General features: G+C 39.0%; 1 protein-coding gene across 1 annotated transcript in view; it reads right to left on the bottom strand.

Moving 5' to 3' along the window:
- Positions 1–6,205: 6,205 nt before the first annotated feature.
- XPO4 (exportin 4) overlaps positions 6,206–16,903 on the bottom strand; it is a 178,860-nt gene continuing 168,162 nt past the window's right edge. The window contains exons 22-23 of the mRNA XM_075061666.1: positions 14,829–14,921; positions 6,206–8,040 (exon numbers count right to left, since the gene is read on the bottom strand). Of these exons, the coding sequence (XP_074917767.1) occupies positions 7,843–8,040; positions 14,829–14,921 (291 nt within the window). The 3' untranslated portion in view covers positions 6,206–7,842. The remainder of the gene's footprint in view (positions 8,041–14,828; positions 14,922–16,903) is intronic.

Genomic DNA, 16,903 nt, shown 5'->3' with positions numbered 1-16,903 from the left:
CACTGCCCTTCTTTTACAGATTACACTAGTAATTAAATACAGTTACACTCATGGGATCTAGACATGATCTGGCCACCTTAAAGGATGTAGGTAACAAACATTTTAACCAAGATACAAAACAAGTATCTAATTTTTCTTGTTTTCCTGAGTCTGAGTGAGTTAATATTTAAATACATGTGCGCTTATCAAAATCCATATGCAAGATACAGTACATTTTCAACAGCAGTTTTTAAGAAATCATGAAAGTGCATAAAAGCCTGAAGGCAGGCAAAGAGTACTTTAGAAGAACAGTCTTTCGAATGGCAGAAGAATGTAAGCCTTCCCAGGATAGTGTTGATCTTGTAAGAGGACATCAGTGATCTTCTGAAGACTTCAAATGGTGTTTTTAGCAATGACAACAATGGTTTGAAGTAACAAAATGCCACTAAAGAGTATTGGCATAAACCAAGAATTAAGGAACGTGGATACAGTACTAAAATATTGAGTGTCCTGGAAACTTATGAGAATAGATCTGAAGGTAGCTTTCAAATCAATAAGCTTTTGCTGGGTTTATTGTGATGACTTCTTTCCATGCAGTAAATACCATATTCAGCAACAGATGTGTGGTGGTTCTGACATACCATTGTCCCAACTGGTATCTATTACCAATAATACCAACAACTGAGCTAAAGCTACTCGTTTGCAACAATAACTAGTTGCTTGGGAGGGGGAAAGACACATGATATGCAAAGCTACTATATTACCCTGCTAATTTGTAAAGGCAATTAAAAATAATTTGACTGCATTAACAGATTTTAAGTTGAAAACAGTTGTTTCATGAAACTTAAATATGTGAGTGGAAGTAAGCATTGTGATTAGTAACAAATCACAATTTATAGTTACAGTTGTCAAATTATTCTCAGATAATACTGCATTACCCAGAAATAGGTTTTATTTCTATTAACTGGAAATATTTACTTAATGATACTTGTTTTGGCAGCATCAGCCTTACTATGATGCTATTTTTTGAGTGCAGATCTCCAATGCAATTCCAAAACATGTCTTTTGTGTTATTAAAAAATGTGCTTAATTTAAATTCCAATGTTTCCTTATCCCACCAAAATGAAATTGGATAACAAATTCAGTGACTTACTTATTTTTAAAGATTAACTTAATATTTTTTCAAACCACGATTGCAGATTTTTGCTTGTTCCCACTAGCTAATTTCAGCTTTGTCTTGCTGATCTTTAAAACATAGCTGATTAAATCATTTCATTGGGAAGACTGTTTCCAACATTTTTGTTTACAACAAATGGCAACTGGGGGGGTAGGAGGGAAGCTATTGAATTTAAGAAATCTACAATGCACAGTCAAGGCAAGTAGTACATAAAGGCAAAATTAAATTTTTTGTGCATACACTTACACAAATAAGTGTGAGTAAAGGCTTTGTACCCAAATAATTCAAGTTTATTCCAGACCTCATTTGTTAATGTAAAGCAGATTAACTCAATATCTACATGAAAGGCTCTTTGATACTCTGCTGCTTCAAAACTGTCAGTTGCTCTCTGAGATTTGCTCTAAACTACTTAAAACGCTTCTCTCCTTTACCCAGGCTTTCACTGGACTAAAACAGGCCAATATATATCTATGTGGTCATAATTGTACTTCTGAAACCAGTAAGTTTAAAGTGATACATAGTCAAGATATATAGCAAGCTGTAATGTAATTTTACTTTCAGAGTTTGTGAAGCGGTTCTTTGGAATATTTAAATGAACAGAAGAGAAAGGGGAAAGATTCAGAGTAGCTATTGATTAACCCAAATAGAATTAGCTTACAGCACATGAGAAACCGAAGCTGCTAACTGAACATTTATGAAAGACATTTTTAACATATATATAGATGCAACTTTACGTCCCACAGCAGAAGGATAACATTTCAGGGCCAAGAAGTGAAATAAACTGTTTAGATGTTCAGGATGAATACAGATTTCTAAATCAACAATTTCTGTTAATATGCAGTATGTAACTGAAAATTCATTACATATTTTTTGGGGGGCAAATGTATTTTACATTTGTCCCTTCCCCCTCTTGATGAAGATACTGAATACTTGTTTTATCGTGTACCATCTATATAATTTGCATTTTTGGATATGTTGGGCCAAATTCTTGCTCCAAGTTATGTTGACGTAAATCTAGAGTTATTCCATTAACTTCAGTTCAGTTACCCCCAATTTGCACTGATGTAATCAAGAGCAAAATTTGGTTTGTGATTTCATAATATTCTGTTTCTGTTATATGACTGTATAACAAACACCTATTTGAGGGCTTGAATACAAGTTAAATACTAGAAAAAATATCAAACAAGAATACACACAAATCACACATGGCCAAAACAAAATGTAACAAAAATCTTTAGTGGAAAATATTACCCTCCCCCATTTACGGATGTTAAAAAATACATGAAGTGTTCATTTTAAAATGGGAAATTAGTTTGTGACAAGGCTTGATTAATAGCCATTTGTTTCCTAAGTTCTTATTGCTGCAATATGTGAAGTATTATTATGCAACTTCATACCTTCAATGGTAAAGTTCAACTATGTCCACGTAAAATTATACTTGAAATTAACTAGCACTTCAATCCCAGTTTTTAAACTTGAAACAGTCTTCTTAAAAATTACAATATTTACAGAGACTGACAGACATTTGTCACCTTAAAACTGCAAGTTCACTGCATAGAGGTTCCTTATTTTGTACAAAGGGATCAACTAAATACGATATTTTATATTTTCCTAGTTGTAAAATCCAGAATAATCCAATGGCAGATTGCAGTGTCATGAAAACTGGGCTCAGGAAGGATTTTAGCCACCATCAGGCACAGTGGATGGGAATATAGTGCAGGTAGTGTCTATCATTTGGACCTCAATGACCTCTCGAGGGCCCTTCCAGTCCTAGAGTCTATGAATCTATCAATATATTCTAAACTTTTCAAAAGAGTGAGGTGTGACAGAAGTTATAAAAAAGAAAAGCGTGTGTGTGTGCGTGTGCGTGTGTGTAATCTTGGTCCATTGAGCAGAATGGAAGGCTCGTGCCTGGATTCCTAGGGCACAACCACAAAAAACTCTAGTGAGAAAGATTCTAACAATTAACTGATAACTTACGACCCTGTTTATCCTGGCGAGGGAAATCATGTTAACTCTTCACTAATAAACCACACTGTGCTTGTTAGAAAACATTATCTTGTTTTCCCCAACCACAGCAGACAGGATCTAAACATGCTAGAAGCTGATTCATTAAACCACAAAGAATCATAGTACACTGACCACTGTTTCTCTCACCAGCACAGATAGAGACCTTGTAAAACTGAGCTAGTGATTTTAGTTCCTAATCAAGCTAGTTGTTCCTGTCACACCAACCCTCCCTCCCCCCAAAAAGCAAATACTACTGTAATTGGTACCATTGCTGGCAATCTCAGTAGAGGCACCAAAGACTGAGTTAGCACAGAAACTACCACCATCTCACTCTTTAGAGCAGAACTGAGAGGCACACTGGTAGGGAAGCTTCCCTTAATTAAAAAAAAGACCATATTTGACAGTAGCAATCCAAGCAACTAAATTTTACAGCAGGTGTTATTACTGTGAAATACTGCAGTACTACTGCTGCCTGTGCTGTATCTGTCTTATGGTACAAAGCACTTCAATTTTCAGTGTCAATATTCCACCTTACATAAGCAGTAAAATGAAAAATATTTAGCACTTAGATAGCATTTTAGATCTTCAAAACATTTTATAGATTTCAGCTAATCCTCACAACACCCCATGAGGTATGTAAGTATTCTTAGTTGTACAGATACGGAAACAGAGAGAATTTAAGTGACGTGTCCAAGGCCACAGGGAGAGTTAGTGGCAAAGCTGGTGTTAGAATTTAGGAGTTTGTCTCCCTCTCTTGTGCTCAGTCCATTTGACCATGCTCATAAAAAAACCACTTATTTTAAAAGGTGACTAAGTCATTTCAGTTTCAGTTATATAAAATGTTTTATAATAGAAGTACTAAATTTATTTTTATTTTTGAACAGACTTCTAAAAACTTCTGTAATTAGAAATTAAGATGATTTCTTTATAATTAGATTTAAGAAATGCAACGGACTTTTTGGACCAAGCTTGTTCTCTAAAACCATATGGTTTAAACAACATATAGGGTGATATCCAGCTAAATGTTTAAAACAAGACATGTTTTAAAAAATGTGGGTTAGGTAAGTGCTATACACTGGTGGGAGAAGACCCAAATTCAAATCTCAGACACACTTGACTAGAAGGTTTTAGATGCACAGAGGAAACAGTTTTTTTCCAAATTCTGAGGGAAACAAAGTCCTTTATCACTCAAGGAGAAACAACTTCTTGCCAATTAGGAACCGCATTAAACAGGCTTCCTCTGCAATTTACAGAAGATAATTAAGATGTAATGAAGCCTGGAAGTGGAGGTTCAGTGAATACTTTACCCCTCCCTAATCTGCATGGATCTCTGTTTCCCCAGTCCTTGTATTTCATTACCCAACCAGATACCCCTTGTTTACAGGACTCTAGCCTCTAGTGGGTTGAAGCATAGGGAAATAGTTAGGTTAGTGCTCAACAGTAGCTGTGTGGGGTTGGAAAACCCTGAAGCTAGAAATTGTTGTTTAAACCAAAAAGAAGGGGAGGTGCAGGGAAGAGAAAAATTATTTGGATCTCTAACCTGAGAATTAAGACACTGTGATAGCAATCTATTTTGGTAAAAAATCATCTCAAGTTTTGACAAAAATATAGTACAGTTATGATACATGGTTTATAATTAAATCAATTTGATTTCTCTATGCCTATTTTAAAAAAATTGACAATTTTTTTAAAAGCATTATTCACTTTGTACAGTGAGTGGAAACTCAGTGCAGTGATGTTAATCACATCAGTGTTTCTAAACAGAACATTAGGACCTGATTCAAAGTCCCCTGAAGTCATTGGGAGTCGGTCGTATGGACTTCAAATCTTGCTCTTAGTGGCTGAGTTTCAAAGAATCTCACTGAAGGCTGTTTTTAAGAAGAAAGTGTGATCAAGTAGTTTAGGTACTGAAACGGCCAGCAGAAAGGCCAGAACTTAACAAAAACGTATTCCCAGAACTTTAGTGACATCTATGAGGTTGTTGCACAAGCATGCAGAAATATCTTTGCATTTGCTCTATAAGAAACACCAGATGGGGTGGGAAGATCAATGTTTAACATTCTGACATGAAAGGGAAAAAAAAATAGGAAAAAAAATGTTGTCAAGCTTATGAGATATATGTGACAAAGTTAAAAAACTGCAAATTAAAAACACTGGACAGTGTCCCTTTAACATAAAACATATGTTTAAAATGAAAGAGCAAACAAATGTAACGTTTTAAGTAATCCTTGACAATTTTTGAACAATGTAGCTACAAAAACAGCTACATTGTTTCAGTTGTTTTGAACATACAATGGGCCAGATTCATCTAAAAGGTAATTGATACGTGTACTATATTGTTTGAAAGTTAACAAATTAGTAGGCTGATTTATTGCTGACAATTTTTCTAGGGAATTCCCAAATTTCCATAGTTTATAAAAATTTAGAAGTTCATATTGAGGTAAATAAAGCAGTTCTGAAAATATTGGAGCCATTTGTTATGACAGTGGTTATTACTCAATCCGTAAAACCAGAAAAAATAAAAATATTTGTCATTATCTCTTTGAAGAATCTGCCCCAGAGGTTCAACTCTTGGTACTGCCAGGTAGATTAGCAATTATTACTGTTGCTCATGTTTCTAGGACTTAATGTCCTTCAGCCAAAGGACTATGTTTTGAAGACACTTACTTTTATAAAAAGTAAAAACTCAGACATGAACTTTAAAAGCAGCTTCAATAAATCTGTCATCCATTTGCTGGAACAATTGGAAAAAAGATGGAATAATGTAGAAGGATACAATGGTATTTCCCCATCACTAGTGCAAGAGTAGTTTTGTTGCACACACAAGAAATCTCTTAAGGAAAGCGATAGGGTTTCTAGGAGTAAATTTGAAGGTAATTCCCTGTCTTGCAAATATTACTAAATATGTTCAAATAGACGATATGCAATATTAACTGTGAAGGGATATTGTCTAACAAATTTTATGATTACCTTTTAAAGTGTATGTTTGCTCCAGCCCAGTTTTCATATTAACAGTGGATTAAAATAAAAGTAAAAAAATTCTGTTGAAAGGATGGCACTTTCTGCCCTTGTATTCCATTCATGTTGTTACATGCATGAATTTAACTCAAAAAGTATGTCCTGAATCACTATGACTAGCACAGTGCTACAGACTTTTGCCACTTTGGGTAATATGATTGGTTTTGAGATGAACAGCTGAAGGATGGCACAGAGTTGCAAACATGATGCTATACACAGCACTGTAAAGGTGTATATACTGTACATTTTATATAAATGTAAAAACCACATGGAAAACATTCAACAGCACAATTTAGCAGAGGTATCAAGCACAAGGCCCAAGGGCCAAATTCTTCCCCACCCACACCCCTCACAAAAAGCAATTTTATCTGGCATGCAGAATGTGCGTTTGTCAGGTTTATGACTACTGGCAAAGTATGCCTTGCTTCTGTATTCTTGTGTTACTCCCCCTTGTTGTTTCACTATATCCGTCCATCAGTCGGCAGGATGAAATGTATGCACATCTTAACTGCTCAAGTGCTGACACACAAAACTGAGTGAGAGTAGAGGAGAGCACAACAAATCTGAAGGTGGTGGTGGAAAAGAATAACCACAAATCCTAATTATCTTTCCAACCCTTGAATCAAATGTATATGGCCCTTGGGTAAAACAGAGTTTGAAACCCCTAGTCTAGCATAATTATTTTATCTAATGCCCCAACTTAAAAACAGTTCGTATAAATCAATAATTTACACCTTTTGAATTGTTATTGCTTAAGCAAACAGTTCAGCGTAGAAATATGTTGCAGCTGTGCACAACTTGGATGTGGATTAAAACAGATAGTGAAAGTACAACGACACATGAATGTTGCATTAGACTCACATCCCAACATAACACATCAACAAAATGGGCTGCAACAGGTACACAGCAGCTTAATGCCAACATCCTGAACCAACTCTGAAGACTCAAATGTTGCCTTAGATTTCTTGTCTAAAGTGTATCACTTTTTTGTTTTGTTTTAAATTAAGGCAATGAAATGGCTACAGTTCCTAAAGTTCATTTTAGGGGAACAAAAATATACACCTTTTTCCTTCTGAACTTTAGGCAGCAGAATATAATGTAGAAACCTGTATGACATAAAACATGCAACATCAGGTGATGTAGAAAAACAAAACTAAACGCAAGTTAAAAAATACCATTTGGTGTTTTTCCCTTGGATCATAAACTCAATCTTCAGAGAGAAAAAATAAAGCTTCAATCAGCTACACTGTTTACAGTTCTGTATGTGTCTACATCATACTCTAATATGGTTTTCAGAAAAAAAAAAATCTTTAAAAGTTTGTCCAGCCACTTATGTTTTAAGCTAATGGGGAAAAGGCACTATTTTTCATGTGCCCATATCTGTTTGCACATATATGGAATTTTCTTTTAAAATTTCAATTTGTTGTTCATTCTCTACAACATACAAGTAATGACAGATTGTGACTAACACAATAGCAGAAGCTGATTCAAAAGTTGACCTCTCCTATTCAACTGTGTTAAATCAAACTTCCAGGCTCTCTAAAATCTGAGATGGCTGCAAAGAACCCAGAAACAGATACAAGGTTTAGTCAGCTTTCAGCATTTCTCAGTGCATTTTGCAGAAAGGGTCTAAATTAGGCATGGAGTTTTGTTGTTGTTTATTTTACACAGAGGAGTCCACCAACATTTGCCATAAATTCTTCTAAACTCTTTAGGAAGGCCATCTTCTGCTTACGGTCCAGTGAAGGAGGAGTGCTGCTTGCAGTAAGCTTGTTGAATGCATCTGCCAACCGCTGGTAAATGACTGGATCTTGTTGACTTGATAGTAATGTTTCAACTAGTTCTGAATATTCAGCCTGTTGAAGAAACAGCAGTGATTACTACACAGGAAATAGAATACAAATATAGCCACACACCTTCCTTTGTCAGGAGGAAAAACTCCCACAGACTTTGTGGTGGAAAAGTTATAAGTTGTTTCCAGAGATTTAGATAAGAATGCCAAGTTACAAACTAGGTAAGACCTTCAGCCAGACCAAGTGGCTGCCTTGACAAAGCTCTAAAAGCCTTCAGCTCCAGTCACTGCTGCCACAATTTCAGGGTAACTGCACCTGTATTTCCTTCTTTTCCCCCAGTAGTCCACTCCAGGAATGCCCAGCCAGCTCTCCAGCCACCACCTGTCTCTGGGCAAGGATCATTATCCTACTCCCTTCCGATGGGATTTTATGGCTGCACAGTTCCCTGCTTTACACTGTGCTATCCCCACCATGCCAGTCTGCCTAAAGACTAACACCTGTGCTTTGCTTTCTCTCTAAGGGCTCTGAACAATGTATGGCCAGCAACTACAAGTTATCACACAGCTCTTTCTAAGCAAGCACATGTATTCTTAAAGTAACTGGGTTACAGAGAAAACACTAAAAAAACAACAAAAGTTGCTACATGCATGATAAAAGCTTACCAGAAGTCACCCAGCAGTCTTATGGGGCCCCTAATAGGCCAAAGTCTCTCCAACCTTTCTGCAAGGGTTGGGGGCTCCCTTTGAACAGAAGGTCTTGGCCCATTTTAAACCCAGCCTTTTTTAATCAAAAAGCCCTTTCTGTGTCTATTGACCTGTGGAAAACCCCAGTTTGAACCAGTACATGCAAGCCTCCCCAGGGGTGCCACCTCTCTGGGAGCGTTTACAACCTAAGTGATTCACCTTAATCAACCCCCACTGCTTTTGGTTCCTGGAGGAGTTGTGGTAACTCTGCCCCCCTGGAGCTGAATACAAGTCATTGCCCACAGTGATACATAAACCATTCATAAACTTAATACAATAAGGTCTGCAAAAATATTGCAACATCTGTTACAACTTAAATTCCCTCTAAGCTGCGTGGCCATGCAGCAGCCTATTAAGCGCTGCGCAGGTGCTCAGGGCTGTGGCAGGGAGAAATGCGTTTCTCCCGGCCCAGGACCTGCCGCAGCAGAGAGAGGCGCCTCTCCCCTCACCAGCCCAGATGTTGCTGCAGGAAGAGAGAGATGGGGGGAGTCCTCTCTCCCTGCTGTAGCCTCTAGGCAGCCTGCACCCCAAACCCTTCATTCCCAGCCCCACCCCAGAGCCTGCACCCTCAGCCAGAGTCCTCTCACCCCCCATATCACCTCCATATCGGTGCGCCTAACAAAATTCATTCTGCACATGCATGAGAAAAATTCAAGAGAACACTGGTCACAACCACCATTAACAACATTGCAGCTGAGATGAGTGCAGGGCCATTGCTATTCCTGCTTGTAATGAGTCCCCTCAAACCAGACTGCTTCCTGATTTTCATTTCTGTCAGACCCATCCCCACAAACTGCTTCTCTCTCAAAGTCTTTCACTGGCTCCCCACCACTTTTCTTTCACTCAATCTCATTGTCCATCCAGTATCTATGGAATCCTCCAACCCCACCCTGCACCCTTTTCCTTTCCCTCCTAGTCTCATGCTCATTCATCTCCTCTACATACATACTTCTCTATCCACACCTGTAAAAAGAAACCTTAATTTTTGAATAAAGTAAAAAAATGGCAACATGAAATATGCAGTAACCTTTAAGGAAATGTGTGACCTTATATTTGGAGCCTTCTCTTTCTCCATTCCCTATCCCCTCTACTTTTAAAATCTTCATTTGTCACATCATGCCTAAGTAGACAATGAGCATCCTACACGCTCTCTGCGAAGTGCCTACCACACCTTTGTAAGCTCCATGAAATAACTGCCATTTTCACCAGCACAGATCAAACATGAAGGCGAGCAAAGATATAAACAACATTTCTCACCAATGGTAAAGTAACAGCAACGAAACAGTGTTTGACAGAAAGCATTCCTGCTGTGCTACAAAAATATAAGCTAGCTTTGTCCAAACAACTCCCAAGTATATGTATACAATTTTGTATGAGAGGTGCAAACTTCTTGGCTAAAACTCTATATAGTGTTTTGCAGAGAACAGACTTAAACATTTTATTAAAGCTAATGTTAAAAAATTATATAATATACAGGTTAAAAAAAGAGTATCTGTATATCTGGGTATAGTGTTTATATTATCCACAAATACAAAAGTTTGTTTTAAAAGTCATAAGATACATATAATACATAATCAGCAATAACCCAAATTTAGGTGAATAAATTTAACAATACAGTTTAGATATTAGCATCCAAATATTTGGGTATATTACTCATAAAAAGTTAAACAGAGAGTTGGTTGTGAAAAGCAAATATATTAACAAGTGAAGATTGTCTCAGTAATTGAGAATTTAGGATAGGTCGTCTGCTAAAAAAATACAATCCATCATGGAAGTATCCGAGTTACCTTCCTGTCTGCACTTCTCATTGGCACTGCAGCTTATCTCTCCTTGTGTTGCCGATGTCCGGCGATGTGTTCTAGGTAGATGTCTCTCAACCACCTGATGGTGTCTGACACCATAAGTCGCCACATCAGCCGAGTGTAGCATTGACCAATTCCACATTTTCTCAACACTCACTTGTTACTGGGATCCTATGCGCTGATCATCAGATGCCTGGGCGCCTGAGTTTGAACCTTGTAGCCCCTAGCTCTCAAGGTGTCAGCCAAAGATATATTCTCTGGGAGGCAGGGGCTACGAGGTTCAAACTCACTTGCTGATTGTCAGAGCCCTGGGTGCATGAGACCCCTACTACAACTCTCATCATTCTTTTTCCTGTACAGGCTATTTCCTCACTTATCCAGTTAATCTATACTTCCCAAGTAAGAAACAGCTGAAAATCCTAGAAGCGTTATCTCGAGAGACTAACACTTCAAATCTTCAAAAAAAAAAAAAAAGATTTGCAAATGCTGTTTTTGCCTCAAAAACAAACAAACAAAACCACTAGTGATGATCTGGGCCCAAAAAGACACTTGTGGGAAAGCCACTGTGGGTAGGGATACAGCATGGGAGGCCAGTACATGTTGGACCGGGATGCTCTGTCCCTGTTACAAGATTGGCTACACTCTTGGTATTGTTGTCTACTATTCAATACATGGATGATTTGCGTGACCTCTTTAACTGAGACAGAGAGAAAGAAGAGCTGGAGGACGCTGACTCAGAACCTGATGAGTCTTTTGAGTAGTCTACGAGCCTCAGTGGAGCCCATCCAAGCTGGATACATACATTAGTCTATTGACCAATGAAGGGGTGCTACCATGAGTACTGGAGGTGGAACCTCAGTCGCTAATGTAAGGGCATCCCGGGGAGGTAGAGGCCATACAAATGGGTCTGGTACTGAGGAGTGTATTACCTGATGGAACCTGTCCACACTCTGAAAAGCAACTCTGTCACATGTATCCAAGGTATCCAAGTGCTGGCCACTGAGGACAAATGGTGCATCAGTACCAGCTACACAGGCACAAAGACCATAGAGAGTGCCTGTTTCTTCGTCAGTAATATGGCAGTCAGCATTTGCAAACTGTGTCCTAAGGTTGAAGGAGCTGATGGACCTGGAATTGCTGCGGGTACTGATGTACAGCTGACTTCCTGTGTTATCGGACATATCAGAACAGAGAAATAAATCTGATGCTGTCATAAAGGCTTGCAAGGTGATAGGTACCAAAAGGAACAGTACTGTGACATCCGTAGGTAGTGGACTTGACAGCTCTCTCTCTCAAGTCAACTGTACGGTACCAGGATCCTCTCACCTCTTTACCAGTGAGACATAGGTTGATGGATCTTGATGTCACTGACAGCCTTTTCTGGATGACGAGGACGATCAATTTCTCTTTGATTTCTGATGGCACCAATTCGTTTTAAGGGTCTTCTGGGGAAGGTGAAAGCCCTTTCTCTTCTTGGGGTAGAATCAGAGTCCAGGGGTCCACTGGAACTACCATAGAAGTAGATGGTGCCAGAGGATGGCTGGCCAAATGATCCAACAAATACCCTGGTGCCAAGACAGGCTTTGTAGCCTGTTCCATCAGGTGCTGTTTCAACTGAAGGTCTCTGGAAATCAGTGTTAACTTTTTCAATGAACATTAGATACTGCACCTTACCATAATGTGTTCCTTAACAAGACACAGTAAGCAGCATGCGTGAGGTCAATATAAAGAAGAGAGGCCCCACATGATGCCTGGTGCTTAAAACTCAGAGAATGCTGCATAACCTAATATAACTAACTAAACTAATGTTACACTATACTACACGATTGGTACTAACTGCTACTATTTACACTACAAACTCTCAGTAAGTAGCTGTGACACAGGAAATAAATTGTAAGGAGAGAATTGCAGAGGGAGCTCAGACTTAAGCCATTGGTGGTGAGAAGAAATGGGGTAGGGATTGGTGCCCCGCCATCCTTATGTAGCCTCAGGAGGGGCCACAAAGAGGTGCAGGATGTGCACACTGCCCCAGTGGGTACTGCTGCAAGGGGAAAAGTCTCCGGCTCCTAGTGTTCTAAGTGTAAACACACTTGAGTGGACTACGTCATGGAGCAGGTGCTGAAGGAATCCATCCTGAAACACTTAGAGGAAAACAAGGTGATCAGAAGCAGTCAGCATGGATTCACCAAGGGTAAATCATGCCTGACCAACCTGATTGCTTTCTATGATGAGATGACGGGACTTGTGGATGGGGGCAAAGCTGTTGATGTTGTATACCTTGACTTTAGTAAGGCTTTTGACACGGTTTCCCACAGCATTCTCATCAGCAAACTAAGGAAGTATGGGTTGGAGGAATGGACTGTGAAGTGGATAGAAAACTGGTTGAATCAACGGGCTCAGCGGGTAGGTATCAATGGCACACTCTCTAGTTGGCAACCAGTAACAAGTGGTGTGCCCCAGGGGTCTGTCTTAGGGCCCGTTCTATTCAATGTCTTCATTAATGATCTTGATGATGGGATAGCTTGCACATTAAGTAAATTTGCAGATGACACCAAGTTGGGGGGAGTGGTGGACACGCTGGAGGGCAGGGATAGGATTCAGGGAGACTTAGACAAATTGGAGAAGTGGGCCACAAGAAACCTCATGAAGTTCAACAAGGACAAGTGCAAAGTCCTGCACTTAGGACAGAAAAACCCCATGCACTGCTACAGGCTGGGGATTGTTTGGCTAAGTAGCAGTGCTGAAGAAAAGGATCTTGGGGTTACGGTAGATGGAAAGTTGAACATGAGCCTACAGTGTGCTCTTGTAGCCAAAAAGGCTAATAGCATACTGGGCTGTATTAGTAGGAGTGTTGCCAGCAGATCGAGGGATGTGATTATTCCCCTCTATTCGGCACTGGTGAGGCCGCATCTGGAATATTGTGTCCAGTTTTGGGCGCCACACTACAAAAAGGACGTGGAACAATTGGAGAGAGTCCAGCGGAGGGCAACAAAAATGATTAGAGGACTGGAGCACATGACTTATGAAGAGAGACTGAAGGAACTGGGCTTATTTAGCCTGCAGAAGAGAAGACTAAGGGGGGATTTGATAGCAACCTTCAACTACTTGAAGGGATGCTCCAAGGAGGAGGGAGCTAGGCTGTTCTCAGTGGTGACGGAGGACAGAACAAGGAGCAATGGTTTGAAGTTGCAGTTGCGGAAGTCGAGGCTGGATATTAGAAAAAACTTTCTGACTAGGAGAGTGGTGAAGTATTGGAATGGGTTACCTAGGGAGGTGGTAGAATCTCCATCTTTAGAGCTATTTAAGGTCCGGCTAGACCGCACCCTGGCTGGGATTATTTAGGGAAAATGGTCCTGCCTTTAGCAGGGGGTTGGACTAGATGACCTCATGAGGTCCCTTCCAACCTTTTGATTCTATGACTCGAAGAACCAACACCTTTTTTTCCCACCCGCTCAATTTGACCCTAGCTGTAAGATTCCAAAACTGATTTAGCAACTGTTTGAGGAGACAACACTGCTGGACTGAAAAACCTGGACTTCTGACCTTAAGGACGGTGGGAGCAGAAGAAAGGAGTAACAGGCTAAACAGACAACGTGAGAACGGCAGAACTTTTTTTCCCACAGAAAGGTGTTTCAAGAAAACTGGATTTATGTCAATGTGAGCACAGGGGAGCCATAAAACCTAAGTAATATAAGTCTTTGTATAGTGATTTTAAAAAGTTAATATGGGACAAATTTGTAGCGTGGAAGATAAGAAATTTTCCACAGAACCACTCTAGGCACATGTGTTTTTGTATTCCTAGAACCATTAAGTTAATACATATCTAGAAATAAAATTAATCACACCCTTATTTAATTTTAACAACCATTCCAACTACGGAAGCCAGGACGGAAGTCCCTCTGGAGTTAAATTTGCTTCACAACTCTACAACGTGTATTGGCAAAAATCTGATCAGCAAATCTGATTTAATTTTGGTTCTACAAAGATGCTGGATGTCATGGTGAACATTTCATGGAATAATATAGATCTGTCAAAATGCTAATGAAAAATCAATAGGGAACAAGTAAAGATTGACTACAATGAAGCCTCGTACTGAGGGAAAAGGTTATAAACTGAAAATCCCACCTCTTCTGATATTATTTAAGTTTCTTCCTATGTCTTACTTGCACAGGAAAAATAATTAATTGCAGCCAAATACTGTCTTATAACTATTTCATTTCAGCTAGGTATACCAGTAACCATAGCATTATTCTGCATGCAAAACAGCTTTTGAACATTGTTTAAAAATGGGAAAACAACACCATACCTGATGCAAACACACTAATGTGTAGAATGCTTCACCTGCTGCAGTTGTCATCTCTGTATTGTGCTTTTGTAGTACCAGCATATCAAAGACCATCTGAAGTGATAAAACAAATTAATTATCTAAAATGCAGACTGTTAAGCTGCCACTATGTAACAAAGCAGAAGGGGAAATCTTGTTTAGGAAGCTAAAAGAATCAGACCTATTGAAGACTACCTCCTGAAACAAGTCTAAGTCCTTTATGGATCTGGGGAGAAGATGAGTTATTGAATAAGGATTTGTGGAAATATTTATAGTTTATGCTTTTAGAGCTAGAAGACAATGGTGGACTAGTACTGTGTTAATTAAATGTGACTTCTTTGCAGTGAAAAGGGCATATTTACTAAGTTTGTCTTTGGAAGTGTTTTTTGTTACATTAACTTAACATACGGATTTTCTGAGGAGAAGATTTGATTATTAGAAAGGGGGAGAAACACTACACTTTCTTGAACAATAGAAAGAGAAGTACAGATTCTATTGTGAACTAACTATTAAGAGGTACACTGAAATACCAACAAACACTGTAAAAGGTGCAAACTGTAGGATAACCATGTCCTTGTCTTCACAAAAAAAATATTCTCTTAATTTGTAACAGTCATAAATGATCTTTTATTTATATGTTAATTTTATGATACAAGAGAAAAGATTAAAAAACTGGTATGTTTAAAATGACGGAGGGGGGACCCAATAACAGTTTTCAAATATATATGGACTGTTATAAAGGGGACAGTGATCAATTGTTCTCTGTGTCTCCTGATGGTAGGACAAGTAGCAATGGGCTTACTGTGCAGCAAGGGAGTTTTAGGTTAGATATTAAGAAAACCTAAGTATAAGAATAGTTAAGCATGAAACAGGATTCAAAGGGAGGGTTGTGGAATCTCCATCATTGGAGGTTTTTAAGAAAAGGTTAGACAAACACATGCCAGGAATGACCTAGGTATATTTGGTCCTAGCTCAGCACACCAAGCTGGACTAGATGACCTCACAAGGTCCCTTCTAGACCTACATTTTTATGATTCTACAAACAATAAATGAAAGGTTTTGCTCTTCCAGAATAAAATGGGGAACCCATTCATCAGGTCTGTGAAAGATGATGTGACTTTGGAGAATCCTAAGGCTGAATGAAAACTAAGTGGGTGAGGGAATGACTGAATGGGGTGGAAGTCAGAGAATTTAAAGTAGAAATTTAGGGCAGGGATTGAAAAAACAAGTACATCCAGTTTTAATCAACCTTTATTTAAGGCTCGTTGTTCATTCTCTCAGCCGGACTGATGTCAATAAGCCTGCTATGAGAAAATTAAGATCCCGAGCAAGACACAGTCTGTGATGAAAGAGTAAAGTAAGAGATTTTTCATTAAACATTTAACCCGGGATTAAGCACACAGATTTTCCTATTGGCCAGCTCACTAAGACCCAGCTGAACAAGATGGAGCGGGTAGTCCAGAACAATAGACACTGAACACAACACTGGATTGAGAACCTATGTAATTTTCTTTAAATAGAAGACCAACCAGAGCAGCATCCTCTTCTTTTCTTGTTTTAGTAATCATCTATTCCATTTTCCCTACCTATTCCTGTTGCCTCTTGTCCACTCCATCCTTCAGCTTATAAGCAACCTTGCCCATTCTGTTTTAGTTCTTTGTGTCATCTACTCAGACTTCACAGTGATTCTTACTAAAATCTTTTAAGTTTCATTTTGAAGCCCATGAACATAACACAAAAACATGAGCTACTGACTGAAAAGTCCTAGGTCTGCCACTGATTTGGCATGACTTTGGGCAAGTTGTTTCTCCTCTCTGTGCCTCTATTTCCCCTTATACCTTTTGTTGGTCTTGTCTTAATAGACTAAGAGTACCCAACCAGAGCAGCATCCTCTAAGGGTACGTCTACACTGCACGATTATTTTGAATTAGCTTAAACGGATATTACAAAACAGATCTAATAAAATCGGTTTAGCGCGTCTACAGTGGGATCACGAAATCGATTGTTTGCGTCCATGGTCCAAAGCTACCATCGATTTCAGGAGCGGTGCACTGTGG

This window comes from Chelonoidis abingdonii, chromosome 1, assembly GCF_003597395.2.
Source record: "Chelonoidis abingdonii isolate Lonesome George chromosome 1, CheloAbing_2.0, whole genome shotgun sequence".
NCBI classification, from domain to species: domain Eukaryota; kingdom Metazoa; phylum Chordata; order Testudines; family Testudinidae; genus Chelonoidis; species Chelonoidis abingdonii.
Note: the sequence above shows the minus strand (reverse complement) of the source record. Positions and strands in the feature narration are given on the sequence as shown.